Source organism: Meriones unguiculatus, chromosome 6, assembly GCF_030254825.1.
Source record: "Meriones unguiculatus strain TT.TT164.6M chromosome 6, Bangor_MerUng_6.1, whole genome shotgun sequence".
Classification (NCBI taxonomy): domain Eukaryota; kingdom Metazoa; phylum Chordata; class Mammalia; order Rodentia; family Muridae; genus Meriones; species Meriones unguiculatus.
In genome coordinates this window covers 89,285,140-89,301,946 of record NC_083354.1, presented here as the reverse complement: position 1 = coordinate 89,301,946, position 16,807 = coordinate 89,285,140, and the positions used below count along the sequence as shown (strand labels likewise).

Genomic DNA, 16,807 nt, shown 5'->3' with positions numbered 1-16,807 from the left:
TCACTTCCGTTGAAGTTCATTTCTGGTCCTAGAAGTGGCAACTGTTGCTGATGTGTTAGCCTTGCTCAGGCTGCCACGGTGAGGTATTAGGACCAGACAGCCAACACGGCAGAAATGGATTCTGATTGTTCTGAAAGCCGCAAGTCCAACATTGAGGGGCTCTTAGGCTGGCTTCTTTGGAGGTTTTTCTTTATAGACTGTCCTGTCTTCCTTTACGTGTAGTCGCGTTGGAAATTAGGGCTTCCACATTATTTTGATGGGATACAGCAGTGTCCAAACCAAACTCTGATTATCACAGAGATGCTCACACTTGAGGAAGAAGACTTTTTTAAAAAAAAGTCGGAGAACAAAATGAGGCAAGTCTCTTATTAGAATCAGGTCTGCAGGAAGATTCTGGGGTGTTTTATACATCTCCACTTTTTACTGGGTCATATTAGTAGAGCAATATGTATGTACGGGTGCCATCTTGCTCTGTGCTTTGCTGCTGCTGGTGAAATACTTTCTCACTAATGATAAGGAAAAAAATGGCTATTAGAAGTTAGCAAACTGTGTTTGCCTGGAACTCAGCATAAGATTCAGTGCTTTATGGCAGAACAATGAAATTGTGCACATAAACTAGTTAATTGCAATTGAAAAAAATGATACTTCTGGAATCAACATACAAGAGTTTGGTGGGAACACAGAGAGGGGTTGTCCATGCAGGGAGGAGAGGAGGGTGACCTTGAAATGACCTTCAAAAGATGGAGGGACATGTGTGAGGTTAATAGAGGAAGAAAGAAATGAAGCAGGAGGAGAGACCTTTTGCAAACAAGAGTTCAGGATGTTTCAGAGAACTTCAAATAGTGAAGGATGGCCATAACTTGATATTCTCAGTTGGGAGAAAAATGGGAGTGGGGGGTGGGATGAGGACTCATCTAAATAGGTTTAAATCGCCGTTATGAGACTAAGAAGACATGTGTTAGAGTCTGAAAACGCAGTTAGGCAACAAGGCAGTGTTACAGCCAGATGACATGTTCCTGAAGATTATCCCTTTGGCAACAGAAAGAGCAGTTTCGTTTGTGTGTGTGCGAGTGTGTGAGTTTTATTGTTCATTGGCTGTGATAGTTTTTGCCCCTTTAAAAATACAAATAATGAATTAATATGAGAGAGTTGAAAACTTATATAAAAATAACTAAGGCCAGTAAAAAAAAACATAGAAATGTACATTTTGAGGGAAATTATACAACATAGTTGCATTTTCTACATTAATCTTGTCGTAACCTGGTGAATCTTGCTCATGATTGTAGAAACTCCTGGTATCTCTTCCCACTATATTTTGGCATGTTTCTTTGAAATAAATGTTCAAGCCACTTCTAGCATGATGGGAAATACTAAGTTGAGTGATGATATGTTTCTTTTGCATGGCTCCTGAGTGTTTACCATTCATAAAATTGAGCTGTCCAGAGAGGGTCTGGAAGCATCTATCAGTAAGTGTTGACTTGCTTCCTCATAGTTTTTTAAACTTCTCCCAGAGTAAGAAGTTAGAAATCCAAATTTATTTCTTAACGTAGCCCCCAGTTCCATATCTGAAGAAACAGCATTCCATCTACACTAAATAGCACAGAACTAAGGTATGAAGTAAGAAACCAGACTATGTACAGGTTTTGATGGAAAATTCTAGTAGTCATTATCCTTTGAGAAAGATGCATTCCTCTAAATGAATAGTGAAAATGAACTAGTGATAGTATTAGTCTCATTCCTCAAACCTTGCTTTGTTAACCATGTAGCCCGAGTGATGCACACAAGAACATGTCAGGTAACAGATTCTATGATACCCTCACTGGGCCACATTGCTACCAGGCTGCTGTTCCGTTTCTTTGCCTCTGAAGAAACCACATGATGCCTTTTCCATGGTCATGTTTCCTTACGTTTTTGTTGGACCTTTGTCTTTCTCTCAACAAGCCAAAAGTATCGAGAGTATAGTGACTAGGTTATGTATAAGGCAATAGAGTCCAGCCACTCAGTTTATTTCAGTTTTGTGTCCTCACACAAAGAGCAGTGGGTCTATGTTGGCTTTGCAAAGCATGAATATTTTCCTCATAGTTTCTTTCAATAAAGCATCATCAGTAGTTTTGAGAAGACCGATAATGAGATTATCTCTTTCTCATGTCTGGTCCAGTCCAACTGGAAAATGAAATGAAAAGGGTCTTAGCCAGCAAGTGAAATTTCTACTGAACTGAAGAAGACCAGGCTGCCTCACCTTGCAGCACCGGCTACGAAACTGACTCAGAAAAGTGTAGCAAAGCTTGTTCTTTTACAGCCAGGCTCACTTCTGAAAAAAAAAAAAATGAGCATCACAAGACTAGATGACCCATGCGACTTCTTCCCAACTTCTCAGTCAACTGTGGAAGGAGACTGGATGTAGAAATAAACCAACGTGCAGCTAATAAAACACTCTCCACATGGATGACCCATCAGGAAATTCCTCTAAAATTTCATGTGTGGGGTACTGGGGTTTAAACCTAGGGTCTCTTACATGCTGGGCAAAGACTATTGCTACTGAGCTGTGTCCCGAGCCCTAAAATACAAATATAAGGCCATATTTTTTATCTACTTTTCAATACTCTTCACATCCTCTTCCCCCAGTTCAGAGGAAAGTCCTACCTTAATTTGAGATTCTTGTAAATAACAAGTACTTAGAAAACGCTGTGAAGATCCAAACATCAGAATGCTTCCATTTAAGGGAAATATTGGCTGTAGTTCTTGGAGATATTGGCTGTCCCATCTGCATTCACTTGCATTTCAGGATACTCTAGTGGGCTAACGGAAAGAATGTAAAAGATGATGTGATCAGATAGAAATAGAGTTTGGATCTAAGGAGTTTTCCTGTTCATTTAATATTTTAAATGCTAAGAGATCCTGGTAGTCTTAGCAACAGTTATAGCCAAGAAAACATCATTTAGAGCTGTCTCCATACAAAAAGAAAAAAAGCAAGAATAAAAAAGTTATCTTTTTCCTCTGAAAAGAAAACAAGCATTCCACTGCTGACCCCTGCCTCCTGAAATATTTCAGAATTCCAGCCTACTGAGACTCTTCTTCATTTCTCACAAACCCCAATGTCCTTTAACACAATTTCTGATTTGTTTCCCAAATGTTCTCAGGTGGGTAACAAATTATACTCAGTTGGCTTACCACGATCCCCTTTTTTGATAGTAACTCAGAGTTGTTTCGAGTTGAGCAGAGACACCAAGCAGCTTTTGAATGAACAGAATGTTTGGTAGTAAATGATATCATGGAAATGTGCTGCAACTAGTAGCTAAGAAGGAAGGAAAATTACAGTCATATTAGTTTAAATGTCAGTGGATTATTAAAAGCAATACTAGTCATCCAGAAAATAAAATAGCCTGTTGCATGGTAGTGGAAGATCCATAATGGCAGCTGTTACATGAACCTTTTGGTTATGACGGCTAGCAAATCCTACGATGAGCAATATTTTCCTATGGTTGTTGGTTTTGGTGTGTGTGTGTGCTCTCAGAGTTTGCACAATGTTTCAATTTTTAATTTTATGAAAGTACTTACAGAGTTTAATGGGTGCTCTTGTGTGTAAAGGTAGAAAGTAGGCATACAGTATATTATAAAAAAATGATATTATAAACCTGGATTCTCAGATCCCTGCTTCTAAGTAATATGAAAAATTAATAACAGAAAAGAGAGGTAAGCTTACCTTGGTGTGTAAAATTTAATATCCCTTTGGGGTCTAAGTCATAGTAAAATGCAGGTGGACTTCATTTCATATCTTGATTATTTCTTTAAAACTTTGCACACAACTTAAAATCTTCTTTTGTCTGTTATGTTATGTAGATACCATCTTTCTTTATAGTTCCAGCAGGCCTGAAAGTCACTATCTAGCCCAGACTGGTTTTGAACTTGTGATTCTCCTGCTCACCATCTCAAGTATGGAGATTACAGGTGTGTGCCACCACGCCCATTTCTAAATAAAACATGTTTTAAAAAAAGTCTAGACTTATTCCTGACTTGGAAAAATGTAGCTCAGGATGCCTGTAATTATTTTCTAATCTAAACAATAACAAACTAGTACAGTTTCCACATGTTGGAATTTTTCTGAAGAACAAACTGTTATATTTTAAAAGTGATACAATATAGCAACAGAAATGACCACATTGAAAAAAGAAACCACTTTAATTCTCAAATTTTAACAATCTAAAGAAATGCTTTAGGATACTATGTATTTTTTAATGTCCTCACTGTTCTTTTCCAATCTTTTGTACTTCAATTTTTTTGTTATGAGCAAGTTCGTTTTGCTTAGTTTTACCTCCAATCTTGAAATTGGGGAAACAGAAAACCACTTTTGAACCTTGTTTTGCCAGAGGACAAAATAATGCTCCCCCCAAAAAAAATTTGGGTTGAATCTTACCAGCATACCACGTGTATTCTGTCAACTGGCAGCCACCCTACACGAAAGGGCTTAAATGAAACACCATAGTCCCCTTACTAAGAGGTTCTTTGACACGGATTTTATTAGTTTACATACGATTCCTTCTTGGTGAGATATATAAGCCAGAAACAACTTAGCAGTCCTAGGTTAATTGTTATTAATATACACAGTAGTTTTGAGGGTGGGGAAGGCGTAGAAGATTGTATGCAAATGTTTTTGCAGCTTTAAAAACCACTCACGTATATGAAACTTGAAAAAACAAAAAGCTCTACACCTCAGACATTACAAATGCTAATTACGTTAGGAAACCAGTAATGAATTTCTTAATGTCTGGGATTTTAAATTGTCGGTTAAAGCTACTAAGTAAGTCGGAGAAATTATTTACTGCACACACTGCCTCCTTACTTCTCGGATTCTCAGTATTATTTGTTGTGCATATCAGCAACAGTAACCTTAGTGGTCCAGGAGACGGCTGAGTTAGGATCACAACACCCAGGTAAAAACCCAGTTATGGCTCTGTTACTCTCCTTTTGGATCTCCTGTCCCTTCCAGGTCCTTCTATTTCCTCCTTCTTTCATAAGACTCCCTGCACTTTGCCCAAAGTTTGGCTATGAGTCTCAGCCTCTGCTTTCATACCTTGATCAGCAGAATCTTTCAGAGGCCCTCTGTGGTAGTCTCCTGTCCTGTTCCCAGTCTTCTCTGCTTCCAATATCTGTCACATTTGTCCTTCTGAATGAGGATTGAGCATCTTCCATAGGGTCTTCCTTGTTGTTTAGCTTCTTTGGGACTATAGATTTTAGTTCATTTATCCTATATTATAATATCCACTAATAAGTGGATATTATCCACTTAAGTCTAACAGCCAGTTTTGAGTGAGTATATACCATGTATGTCTTTCTGCTTCTGGGTTACCAAAAAACTGAGCCCTGGGGGCCTTGCAGAGACTGATATGTCAGCCAAGGACAATGCATAAAACCCAGGCTCAGATGTAGCCAATAGACTCAGAATTCAATTAGGGATCCAATTGGGGTCCCTAATAAGGGGAACAGGAACTTTTTCTCTGGCCTGAAGTCAGTGACAAGGTCTCTGATCACCTCCCAGAGGAAGACAATGCAACCAGTCCTGATGAGACCTGATAGGCTAGGGTCAAATAGAAGCAAAGGAGGACCTCCCCTATCAGTGGACTAGGGGAGAGGCATAGAAGGAGTAGAGGGAGGAAGCATGGGATTGGGAGGAGATGAGGGGCCACAGCTGGGATACAAATTGAATAAATTGTAATAAATGATAATAATAAATAAAAATTTATTTGTAGTTATATAAATAATAATAAACAAAATTAAAATAATAATAAATATATATAATAATAACAAATAAAAATTTAAAAAAGAATATACATACACATACAACCAGTTTTGTCCGCAAGGGCCTGTAACCTCAGGATCAGCCTCCCCAAAGACCAAGTTTCAGGTTCAGTGAGAGAGCTGTCTTCAAGAAATCAGGCAGAGAATAAGTAGGACATTCAGTATCCTGTGGTGTAATACAGGTGTGCAATGGCGCACACATCTTCATACACATGTGCACATGTGCCTACACCATACAGACAACGAGATGGGGAGAGAGACGGGTATTAAGTTAAAATAATCCATTGCAAAGATTCCACCAACAAGGATGGAAATGTTTTTCAGATTCTCATATATGTAGACTGTGAATAGTATCTCTCTGTATAATCCTTGGCCACACTGATTTGTTTTGAAGTGCAATGCGCCTTTCCATATGCCTTTCCAGCGCTCAGCTGAGCCATCACGGAAATAATGAGTTCAGCTCTCAGAAGGGCCGGGCAGCTGTGGAACAGCCCTGTGCTCGTGTTGCTTGCACAAACACACGAGTTGTGTTCCCACAGTGGGATCCAGGCCGCCTAAGGTCCTGCAGCGTTTTTATCCTGCACAACACATGATGCTGACACAGGGAGGGGGTCAGGTTCTGAGAGAAAGAATTTCCAAGGCCAGAGTAGACACAGTCTGAAAGAAGCTGGTGAAGGAAGCAATTATTTGTGGTGGGAGGATACGGGCAATGAGCAGATGCCTGTAGATACTACAAAGGAAAATAAACACTAAGGAGGAGCTGACTTACGTAGGAAAACTTTAAAGGGGGATTTTTAAACAGGGGATGTTTGGGAACACCCTCATGGAGCTGAGTATTCTGGGTCACACTTCTGAAAGGGAACAAGTTCTTGTAGTCAGGATGACCACCCTGATCAAAATCCTTATTTTTTTCTATTTATTCTGTCCTTTTTAAAAACGCGTAGAAAACACCTACTATGTGTCAAGAACTATGCTTCTTTGCATCCTCCCACCAAACACACACACACACACACACACACACACACACACACACAGCACTTTGAAGATCAAATGCCATTTGTTCACAACTCGAGGTCATGGACTTTAGAAGCAAAGACAAAACAATTCATTTACTGCCCCAAACCGAATTCACAAAGCAGCCTCCCAGGGTGAAGCTGGGAAGCACGTGCACATCAGCATTTTTGAGTTGGCTTTTCTGGCCTTGCTGATGGAGGGAGATTTCTTGCTGACATAGTCCATCATTTCAGATGAAAGGACTTTGAATGGTGTTATGTGTTTTCCTTATGTCATCATATGGGCACTTTTTCTTGTTTGAAAGAAACATGAATTAGGCATACTTCTTTTTATGACAAGTGTGGGTTTTCTGTTTGAAGTTATGGTGTCATATCCAGATCCTTTCCTTCCTTCTGTGCTTTCTGAACAAGGCTCTGTTATGATCATGTTTTCATCATTGGTTTTCTGCTGGCAGAGAGAGGATTTTGGATAATTTTCACAAACAAAAAGCTACAAAAATAATCCTTTCAACTTTCAGATCAACTACAATGATGTTATCCTATATATGTTTTGGCAAGATCTTGTTACAATTTCAGTCAATTATTTTTTTTTATTTGTGTGAAGGGTAAATTACTTAAAATTTCCAAGACAAAGCATTGATATTATAAAATTTGTTATATATGACAAAACAGAAGGAACTTATTCTGGAAGTCATCAATTTACTGTACAATTTGAACTGTCATTATCTTTCATTTTTATATGTAATTATTTCAATTTTTAGATAAAAAGTTGAGTTCCCCTGTTGCTAAGCTGGATAAACATACATAAAAAGTTATCAAAGGAAAGGAATGGCATTGTAATGCATCTTCTTTGCCACCATTTATTTCATTTTCACTTGCCTTGGGCTCAAAATTTGCAATAAAATAATTCATTAACTATTACAAATTCCCATCTGGATATGACTAGAGCCGCATTGCTTGGCCAGATGTTCAGGCCCAGACTTTCTTATATAAGAAACAAGCACTAAGGCCACAGTGACTCTTCTTAGAATGGGGCATGTGACAAACATGGAGTGTGATTTCCACCAGAGTCCGTTTGATGATGCCCATGTTCTTCTACCTTCATTCAGCCATGTTTTCTTTCTTCTTTACCAGCTCATCCCTCAAATATTCCAAAGCTATACAGGGTTAAAAACTTGTATGAGGATTGAGCATCTTTCCTAGGGTCCTCCTTCTTCTTTAGTTTCTTTAGGACTATAGATTTTAGTATGTTTATCCTATATTACATGTCTAATAACCACATATGAGTGAGTATATACCATACATGTCTTTCTGCTTCTAGGTTGCCTCTATTTGCCTGCAAATTTCATAATTTCCTTTATTTAATTGCTGAGCAGTATTCCATTGTGTAAATGTACCACAACTTCTGTATCCATCCTCATTCAGAATGGCAAATGGGATAGGCATCAGAAGCAGGAGAAGACAGGAAACAGGACAGGAGCCTTACACAGATGGCCTCTGAAAGACTCTAATGATTGGGGTATGGAAGCAGAGGCTGACACTCATAGTCAAACCTTGAGCAGAGTGCAGGGAATCTTATGAAAGACAGGGGAGACAGAAAGACCTAGAGGGGACAGGAGATCCTCAAGTAGGCCAACAGAGCCAAAACAAAACAAAACAAAACAAGCAAACAAACAAAAACACCTGGGCCCAGCAGTGACTGATGCCCCAACCAAGGACCATGCATGGAGAACACCTAAAACCTCTCCTCAGATGTAGCACATAGACTCAGTCTCCAAGTGGGATCCCTAGTAAGGTGAACAGGGGTTGTCTCTGGCATGAACTCAGTGGCAGGCTCTCTAATCACCTCCTCCTTGGGGGTGCAGCCTTGCCAGGCCACAGAGAAAGACATTGCAGCCAGTCATGATGAGACTGATAGGCTGGGGTCAGAGGGAAAGGGAGGAGGACCTCCCCCATTAGTGGACTAGGGAGGGGCATAGCGAGAGAAGAGGGAGGAAGGATGAAATTGGGAGGAGATGAGGGAGGGGGCCGCAGCCGGGATGCAAAGTGAATAACTTGTAATAAATAATAAAATAGAAATTTAAAAACATAAAAATACTTGCATGGGCCCATTGAGCATCGCTTTTACATTGGGCCATATTTTCATCCCTATTAATCTGACCAATCAATACCTGGTTACAGAAAGTCCATGATTTGACCTCAGGAGACCTGAGTTGATATCTTCTGCTTGCTGTAATATACTTAGACAAATCTCTCAATCTTTCTAAGATTCAATTTCCTAATATACCAATAGAAGTAGTGACTGCTGCCCTACCCAGCCATTAAATCTACTAACTTAATGTGTTATTTCTATGAAAAAAACTATTTTAGAGCAAATAAACTCAGACCTGGAAGCTATGTATCTCTTTCTTTCATTTATTACCTTACACATTAAATTTCATCCTGGAGGAAAAAACAAACACACAAACAAGCAAACAAATCAACAGAAACACAAAAGTGATTTGATTTACAAAAAAATAGCCTTCAATGTCAACAACCTCATTTTCCTTATCTGCTTTTAAAGACTACACACATAACATGTGGCCATAACTTGAAAAGGAGCAGACTCCTGCGTTTCTTTTCTCTATACAAGTGTTTCCATGAAGTCCTTCAAGAAGCTTGGTCTGAGCTCTGTTGCCATAACTACTTCTCCACACCAGCCTCCTCAACATCCTTCTCAGCCAGTTGCCACCAAAGAAGTTTCCTCCTCTAACTGGTCTCAGAGGAGACCGAACTACCTGAATTAATTTTAAAGCTGTCACCAGGTTACCTGTCACTAAGCTTTTTCTAGTCACTAAGCTTTTTCTGAAGGGTGACTGTTGCTTTTGTTGTGGAATCCCATGGAAATACAGAGAAGCTTCTCGGCTGCTGAAGCTCACCCACACGGTAGTGATGAGAATGGGATCCACAGGACTGTTGGCAAATGTAGTAGGATGAAGCAGGAGAAACAAAACGTGGCACAAGGGATAATTATTAAAGAGGACATTCTCAGGGGAACAAGGGAGATTAACACTTCCTTTAGACATCTGACTTTACAGTGCACGTCATTTCCAGTTACTTTCAGTATTTTCCTTCTCTGGACTCTAAAGACTTTCAGCCAGTTTTCCTTTGTTTTATGATTTCTGTTTGTCGTGTTCTTTTCTTTTTTGTTGAGAATAAGTGCCATTTTGTCTTACTTCTACAATACAAAGTTCCAAGAATATCTACAATAATAAAATGAACATTGAACTAAAAGTTAGAGGGCATGCTTTTACTGTTTGCTTACTCCTTTAAATCAAAAGGACAGTTGTAACTCCATTATTATTATTATTATTATTATTATTATTATTATTATTTGTGTGTGTGTGTGTGATCTTCTGTGGTACAGGCTCTTTGGTGCCTCCACCCACTCACAGACATTCCATGCAACATGTAGAATAAACAGACCCAAGTATACCAAACATTCTTGGTCTTATGTTAAGGGATTCCACAAGTGGCCTTTAGAAAAGAATTTAAAAAAAAAAAAAAAAAGGTGCTGAAAAAAAAAATCCTTCAAATGAGTGAAATTGACCCTAACCAAAATAAAACAAAACAAAAAAAGCCTTCCCATTTTGCCTAAAATTTTCTGAGTCCTTTGAATATAGCTCAGTTCTGCTACCTGAGTAGACATAGTGAAAAAGAAGCAACATGTCACAGAGACATACTTCTTAAACGTCAAGAGGAGTATGATCCCATGGAAATCTGATTGATGAAATCTGGGTGGAACCTGAAATTCAGAAGCCCCTGAGCGATGGCAGAAGCCACTGGTCTCTGGGCCACCGCTGGTGTGCAATTGAAGTGCTCTGGTCCTTCTATTTCTTGAACAGCTATTTTCAGTTATGGATAATTTTGGCTTCACAAGATTTCGGCGGTCCCCGGAGATCATTTTAACTGCCATAACTCACAGAATGCCATAAGTATCATGTGGGTTGGGGCCGTGGAGATTGCTAAACACCTTTCATCACATGTCTTATGACGAGGTTGTCTGTACTGCCCGGGTTGAGGGACCACAGTGTGGAGGCAGTATTTTGTATATTTTCCATGCGAAAGAAATAATCTGTTGAAAGTGTTCAAAACATTAAAACTCGAGAAGAGCAGGTAAGCGCATGTATTAGAGCTTAGAGCACCAGGTCAGCATTGTTTAAAATGACTTCCCAGTATCTTCAAGAGGATGGTAACCAGCTGTGCTCTATTGCCCTTGAATAGTGAAAAGGAAATGTACAAAAAAGGACTTGTTCTGGCCATCCACTCCTTGTCTACTTCCTTCATGGCAGCCAGGAAGACCGCTTTGTGATCTCACAGCCATATTTGTCCTGTGAGTCTTTCTACATGAAGACACTCTCCCAAATCCTGGGTAGAAAGTTTCTTCTCACTGCCAAGTCCCATCTCCCCCTCACTTGAGAACTTTAAAAGGTCTTCCCTTGTCCGGACGAAATGGCTCCCAGTGTGTCTCCCGTCTCAGCTGGCATCCTTCCCTCCCCAGCACGTTATCTTTCAGACTATAAACGTGTTACCGCCCATCTGTGTAGGAGGACTTGCGCCAGATTTTTATAAAGGATAAAAAGATGATTACGAATACCCCCAGTTTTAAGACTTTCCTCTTCTAGGAGGAAAATCTCCAACAGATAATAATAACACAAATAGTATTTCATAGTTATCTTGGAAAGAAATTTCTTTAAAACCCAAAGAAAAGGTTTTAGGAATTAGAAGATCAAGAAAGACTGTATAAACAGATCTACACATGAAAAGTATGATTGTTTTCTTCTGGAAGTATTTCCTCTATTAAGCTAGAATCCCTTGCATTAATAAACACTTATTACTGTTATAATTTGAAGATTATGAGTTAGGGTAACCTGGATTTATGGTATATTTATGAAAAAGTTTAGAGTGAATAAAAGTCAGGGGATTAGACATGTTATATCTAATGAATCCATAGGAATAGAACAGAGAAGTTTCCAGAATCTATGATTGAATCTAATTCTGAGAAGCTGAGTTTAATCACCCATGAATATGTCTTGGAATGTTCGGTTATTATGCAAAGTGGTGATCTTTGAGGAGAATTATATTCAGGAGAGGAATATTGAAACTTGTAAGTATATTTTCAAAACATGCACCAAAAAGGGAATTTTGTATCTTCCATCAGAGCTTGTGATTTCAGAACCTCTATACATGGTCACCCTTCTTGTAAAACCTTTTTGTTTTGTTTTGCAAGACAGGGTTTCTCTGTGTAGCCTTGGTTGTCTTAACTCACTCTGTAGAATAGGCTGGCCTTGAACTCACAGAGATTTGCCTTCCTCTGTCTCCCTAGTGCTGGGTGGGATTAAGGGCATGCACCCCTGCTGCCCCTCTGAAAACATTTTTTTAAACCTGGATCACAGAGAAATGAAAGAGATAAGCTCTCATTGTACATATATTTACCAGGCATGGATTAATGAGAATATTATCTAATTTCATCTAAAATGTTGTGAGGCTATCAGTCAACACTGTTGCAAGGAGGCATTTTTGTGTTAGTACAAACTTCCATCCTCTGCTCGGTTTAGCAGGAGAAGTGGAACTTACCTCAGGCCTTTGTAGGAAGACACCCCTGAGTGGAAACAATCCTCTAAAGACCATCAAAAGAAAAGGCAATTTCCTTTCAGAAACAGTATGGCTGTTTCCAGTAAGGCTTAAATATAACAGCCTGCATCATCAGAACTTGCAGAGGGGAAAGGGTGATTTTTAGATAATTTCTGGCACATTTTACCATAGAAATAACTCTGAGAAACTATATGCAAACTCATTAGTTACTTCTGTGACTCCCACTCAATTCTGAAATTTTACTTCTTGGAATTGTACAGATATTTCCAAACATTTTAAAAGCCCCCCCTGATGATGCCCAGTGAATAACATCATTCTCTTGAGATTCAATGTTCTTTTTCACAACAGCACAACTTTCAACTGGTAACCCTAAGAATTTCTTCCATCCTCCAAAACACACCATGTTCTCAGGCAGCCTTGTGTAACTAGACTTTCTTTCCCCTCTCAAGTTATTCTAGGCTTGTGCATATCCTTCAACGTTGATGTGAAAAATTCAATGAGTTTCAGTGGCCCAGTGGAGGACATGTTTGGATACACTGTTCAACAATATGAGAATGAAGAAGGCAAATGGTAAGCAAGCAGTCTCTGCTGTTGTCTAGCCCTTTTACACAGAATGGAGAACATTTTCAGCTGGTTGTGTGAATGGAACATTAACTGAATGACTCATTTGTGCTAGAAAATGTCGTCTGGTGGGTTGGTGATGAAAGCTGACGTGAAGTCAAGGAAGCAGCATTCCTTGGAATTGCAAAGGAAATGGTTACTGATTTCTGATCGTTAACTGCTGGAATGACCTCAAGAAAGATTCTTCCAGCACTCAGTAACTGTATTGCTTTGACAAGTCTTCCTGGGTCAATTTATTTGAGATTACTTGAATACTTGACTGAAAATCATCAAGAAAGACAAGACAGGAAATGAGAGGCCCTGAGAGGGTTACTATTACTTTAGTTGCTGGGGGCTTAGATTTTAGATTTTTGTTGTTTTTGTTGCTACTTTGGTGTTGTATGAAGTGTTGTGTAACAATGACAGTAAACCATACTAAATTTCTGATACACACTTTTAATATTGTGAACCTTTGGTTAACTTCATTTTAGATAAAAATTAGAGTATAGGTGATTTTTTTAACAGTTTTCCAAAATGAATAATGGAGATCTTTTACTTTACATCCCTATCTAATTATAGTCGATTCAGCTTTCTAAAATTGTATATTATTGACCTAAGTATCTTAGTTAAGACTCCTGTCTGTTTCCTAATTTTAAAAGCCCTCTCCCCCCTTTTTCCTAGCAAAAGACACTTGTATTGTTTAGGATAAAAGTGATGTGCCAGTCCACAATTCCTCTTTCACAGAAGAAAAATGTATATTTTGATTTATCTTTTAGAATTTTTAAGTGTGATAGAAATCTCTTAAAGACTATCAAAAGTAACAATTTGTGCTCTCACATCTTCTAAGTATGAATATTATATTCTACCTGTGCATTACTATTTGTGAGAAATTGAACAATATTGCTATGAAGTTTTTCATCCTCTGTCATCTTTATTATACTCCCCATATCCTATCCCATACTATTTTTAAAGTTGAGCAAAGTCATTCTTTTAGACACCAGACAGCACTTACTCTCTTCAGAAATTGTACCTGCAGTTCAAGGATCTCAGTCCATGTGGGAAAATGTGAGTGGGCCAATTAGCCAGGCTTCTTTTTGTTATGTAGTAAACATATCCAAAAGTCATTTTTAACGTATCATTAATAGACACATAAATTTAAAAAAAGCTATAGTGAACATCAAGTTTTAAAGGCTTAAAATACCTACTTAAAGGACATAAATATTGACAGAATGTTTTATAATTTTTTAATTAATTATGTTATTTGTTTAATCCTGCATATGAGAGAAAAATTACAGTTTCCCCTCACATAAAATTGCCTCTCTGAGAAGACTGGCATCAGAAGTCCCTAGTTTGTAATTTTCCTGACCTCCTTGGAACCATCTGACCTTCTTAGGCTCTGTTTCACAATTTAAGATCTCATCCTAGTACAAGATTTTCACCCCATGAATTTTTCAGTCCCTTTTCTTTATGGAGCCAGAAGGTCAAGGATTAAGAACCTAAGTCAGTCCTGAATGAGGCCTTGCTGCCATGATGCGTTTCATTCCCAGAGTCATCCTGTCTTCACAGGGGCGAAGATCTAGATGAGAAACAAACAGAACAAATGCAGGCAGAGATTAACTAGAAAATCAGTGTTGCAAAACAACACTGAACAACTGAACTGGACTTTAACCACACTGCTAATTCTAGAGACATTCGTGAGACAATAAGAGCTCACCCTTCTTTTAGATCTGAGACCATACCTTATAATCTTTCTTCACACATTAAATGTAGCTTGGTCCTCTGGTAAATGGTTCTTAAAAGGTGTTTTAGCCATAGCATACATTTGGATCAGTTAAGCAACAAATACATCTTTCATATACATAATTGTTCTAATTCTGTGGGAAACATAGTATTAAATAAATAGAAACTTATTCTCTAGAAGGTACACATGAAACAATTAAGATGCAACAGTAGCGCCAAATAGTATGGGACTGAGGTCCTTTCGAAGAGCCCCCGGTGCTCTTAACCATTGAGCCATCTCTCCAGCCCCAGTCAGAAACTTTAAGGTAGAATACACATAGATGGAGAAGGAAACAGAACAGAACAGACTCTCAGTGAGAGATGGCTGGCTTTAGAGCCCACCCTTTACCTGGTACCCTGCCCTGTATCTGATATGCGGACATAAACATAGTGTGTACTCAGTGATTATGTGTTGACTAAACAGCTGAATCTTGTTTAACGTGCTGTTACCATCTGTGAAGCACAGCTGCCTAAAAATAAGACTGGTTCTCCTAGAGAAACTGAACTGCTGAAGGGAGTGCTAGAAATGGATCTCACGCCACCCTGTGTTAAAAATATATTAATAAGTAAAAATATATTAAAAAGTAAATTCGGATAATTGCTATTTTCCTGTTTAGCACCATATTTTACTTATCAGTATATATGTGAGAGCTTATTAGCATTTGGGATGTATACGGATATAAGCCACCTGTTTCTATTTAACGTCCCTGTTTACAAAGATTTATTGGGAGAATAATAAACTCAGTGGCAGGATCTCTGATCACCTCCCCTTGGGGTATGCAGCCTTGCCAGGCCACAGAGGAAGATAATGCAGCCAGTCCTGATGAGACCTGATGACATAAAGAAAGGGAGGAGGTCCTCCCCTATCAGGGGACTAGGGGAGGAACATGGGGGGGGAGAAGATGGGATTGGGAGGAGACAAGGAAGGGGCTACAGCTGGGCTACAAAGTGAATAAATTGTAATAAATAATAATAATAATAAACCAAAACAACCAAAAGATATGAATAAATTAATTTAAAAATAAGGAGACTTCTATCCCAGAATTCTTAAACTGTAACAGGTGGCATGATAGCCAACTGTGGCTCTAAAGAGACCCAGGCACAGACTTTGTAGAAACATGTTTAGATATTCTGCAAATGTTTATAAAATCAGACAGAATGCAGGCTTACTCTGGGAAATACCCTACGGGAAAACTGACATACTTTTGGGAACATGGCTTCTGTTTTAATTTCTTCAGGGATGAACAGCTTCATAAGTCATATTTACTGCCCATATTTTAAAAACTTGTCCAACTTAGAAAAAAAAAGCACATTCTGACTCATCTTACCTCTTGGCTTCACCATGCCTAAAGAAGGAGTTCTTTTTGGGTCACTACACATGTTTGAAAACATTGTTTAAATTCTTTTGAAAGAATTAAAACAACACAAACATAGCTTTATGTTCCCCTCACCTCTCAGGAGTTTACCGTCAAGAGTAATTTACTTTATGACTTCTGCCCAGAAACCACATGTTTTCTCACCATACCTCTGATTAAGATCAGTGTTGCTCATCATGGCATGCATTAGCTTCAGCATCCAAGTGATTGAGATGTGTGTCTGAAGAACCCAGAGGAGCATCATTGACTTATAGGTTTACTTTGAAGAAAAGTGATTAAAAATATGCACATCCCTTCATTAACTTTCAAGACTTCCAGATGTGGTAGCTACCAGAAAAGCAATGTCTCAGGCACCTGGGGGAAAATGTAAGATGTGGGCTTTCCACTACTCTCTCTTGGTCCTTTACTTCTGTTCTGGACCTTTGAATGTTTGTCCAGGCTACCCCTCTTGGAGGTTTCTATGACTTCAGCGGGCATGTTGTCCACCAGTAGATGTCAGGTTGTAGGTAAATAGATCCCTCCAAACCCTTCAATCCTCAGCTCAATGTGCAGCAAAACTCTGCTATCCTTTGATTTTTTTTCCTCCTCCCTGAGGACACTAGATTGTGC

At 38.8% G+C, this 16,807-nt stretch overlaps 1 protein-coding gene across 2 annotated transcripts in view; it reads left to right on the top strand.

Moving 5' to 3' along the window:
• Itga1 (integrin subunit alpha 1) overlaps nucleotides 1-16,807 on the top strand; it is a 154,603-nt gene that overhangs the window by 39,209 nt on the left and 98,587 nt on the right. The window contains exon 2 of one of the 2 annotated variants that reach the window (XM_060385733.1): nucleotides 12,893-13,013. The exons of the other annotated variant lie outside the window; for it this stretch is intronic. Coding sequence (XP_060241716.1) covers nucleotides 12,893-13,013 — 121 coding nt within the window. The remainder of the gene's footprint in view (nucleotides 1-12,892; nucleotides 13,014-16,807) is intronic. 2 annotated transcript variants of the gene reach the window in all.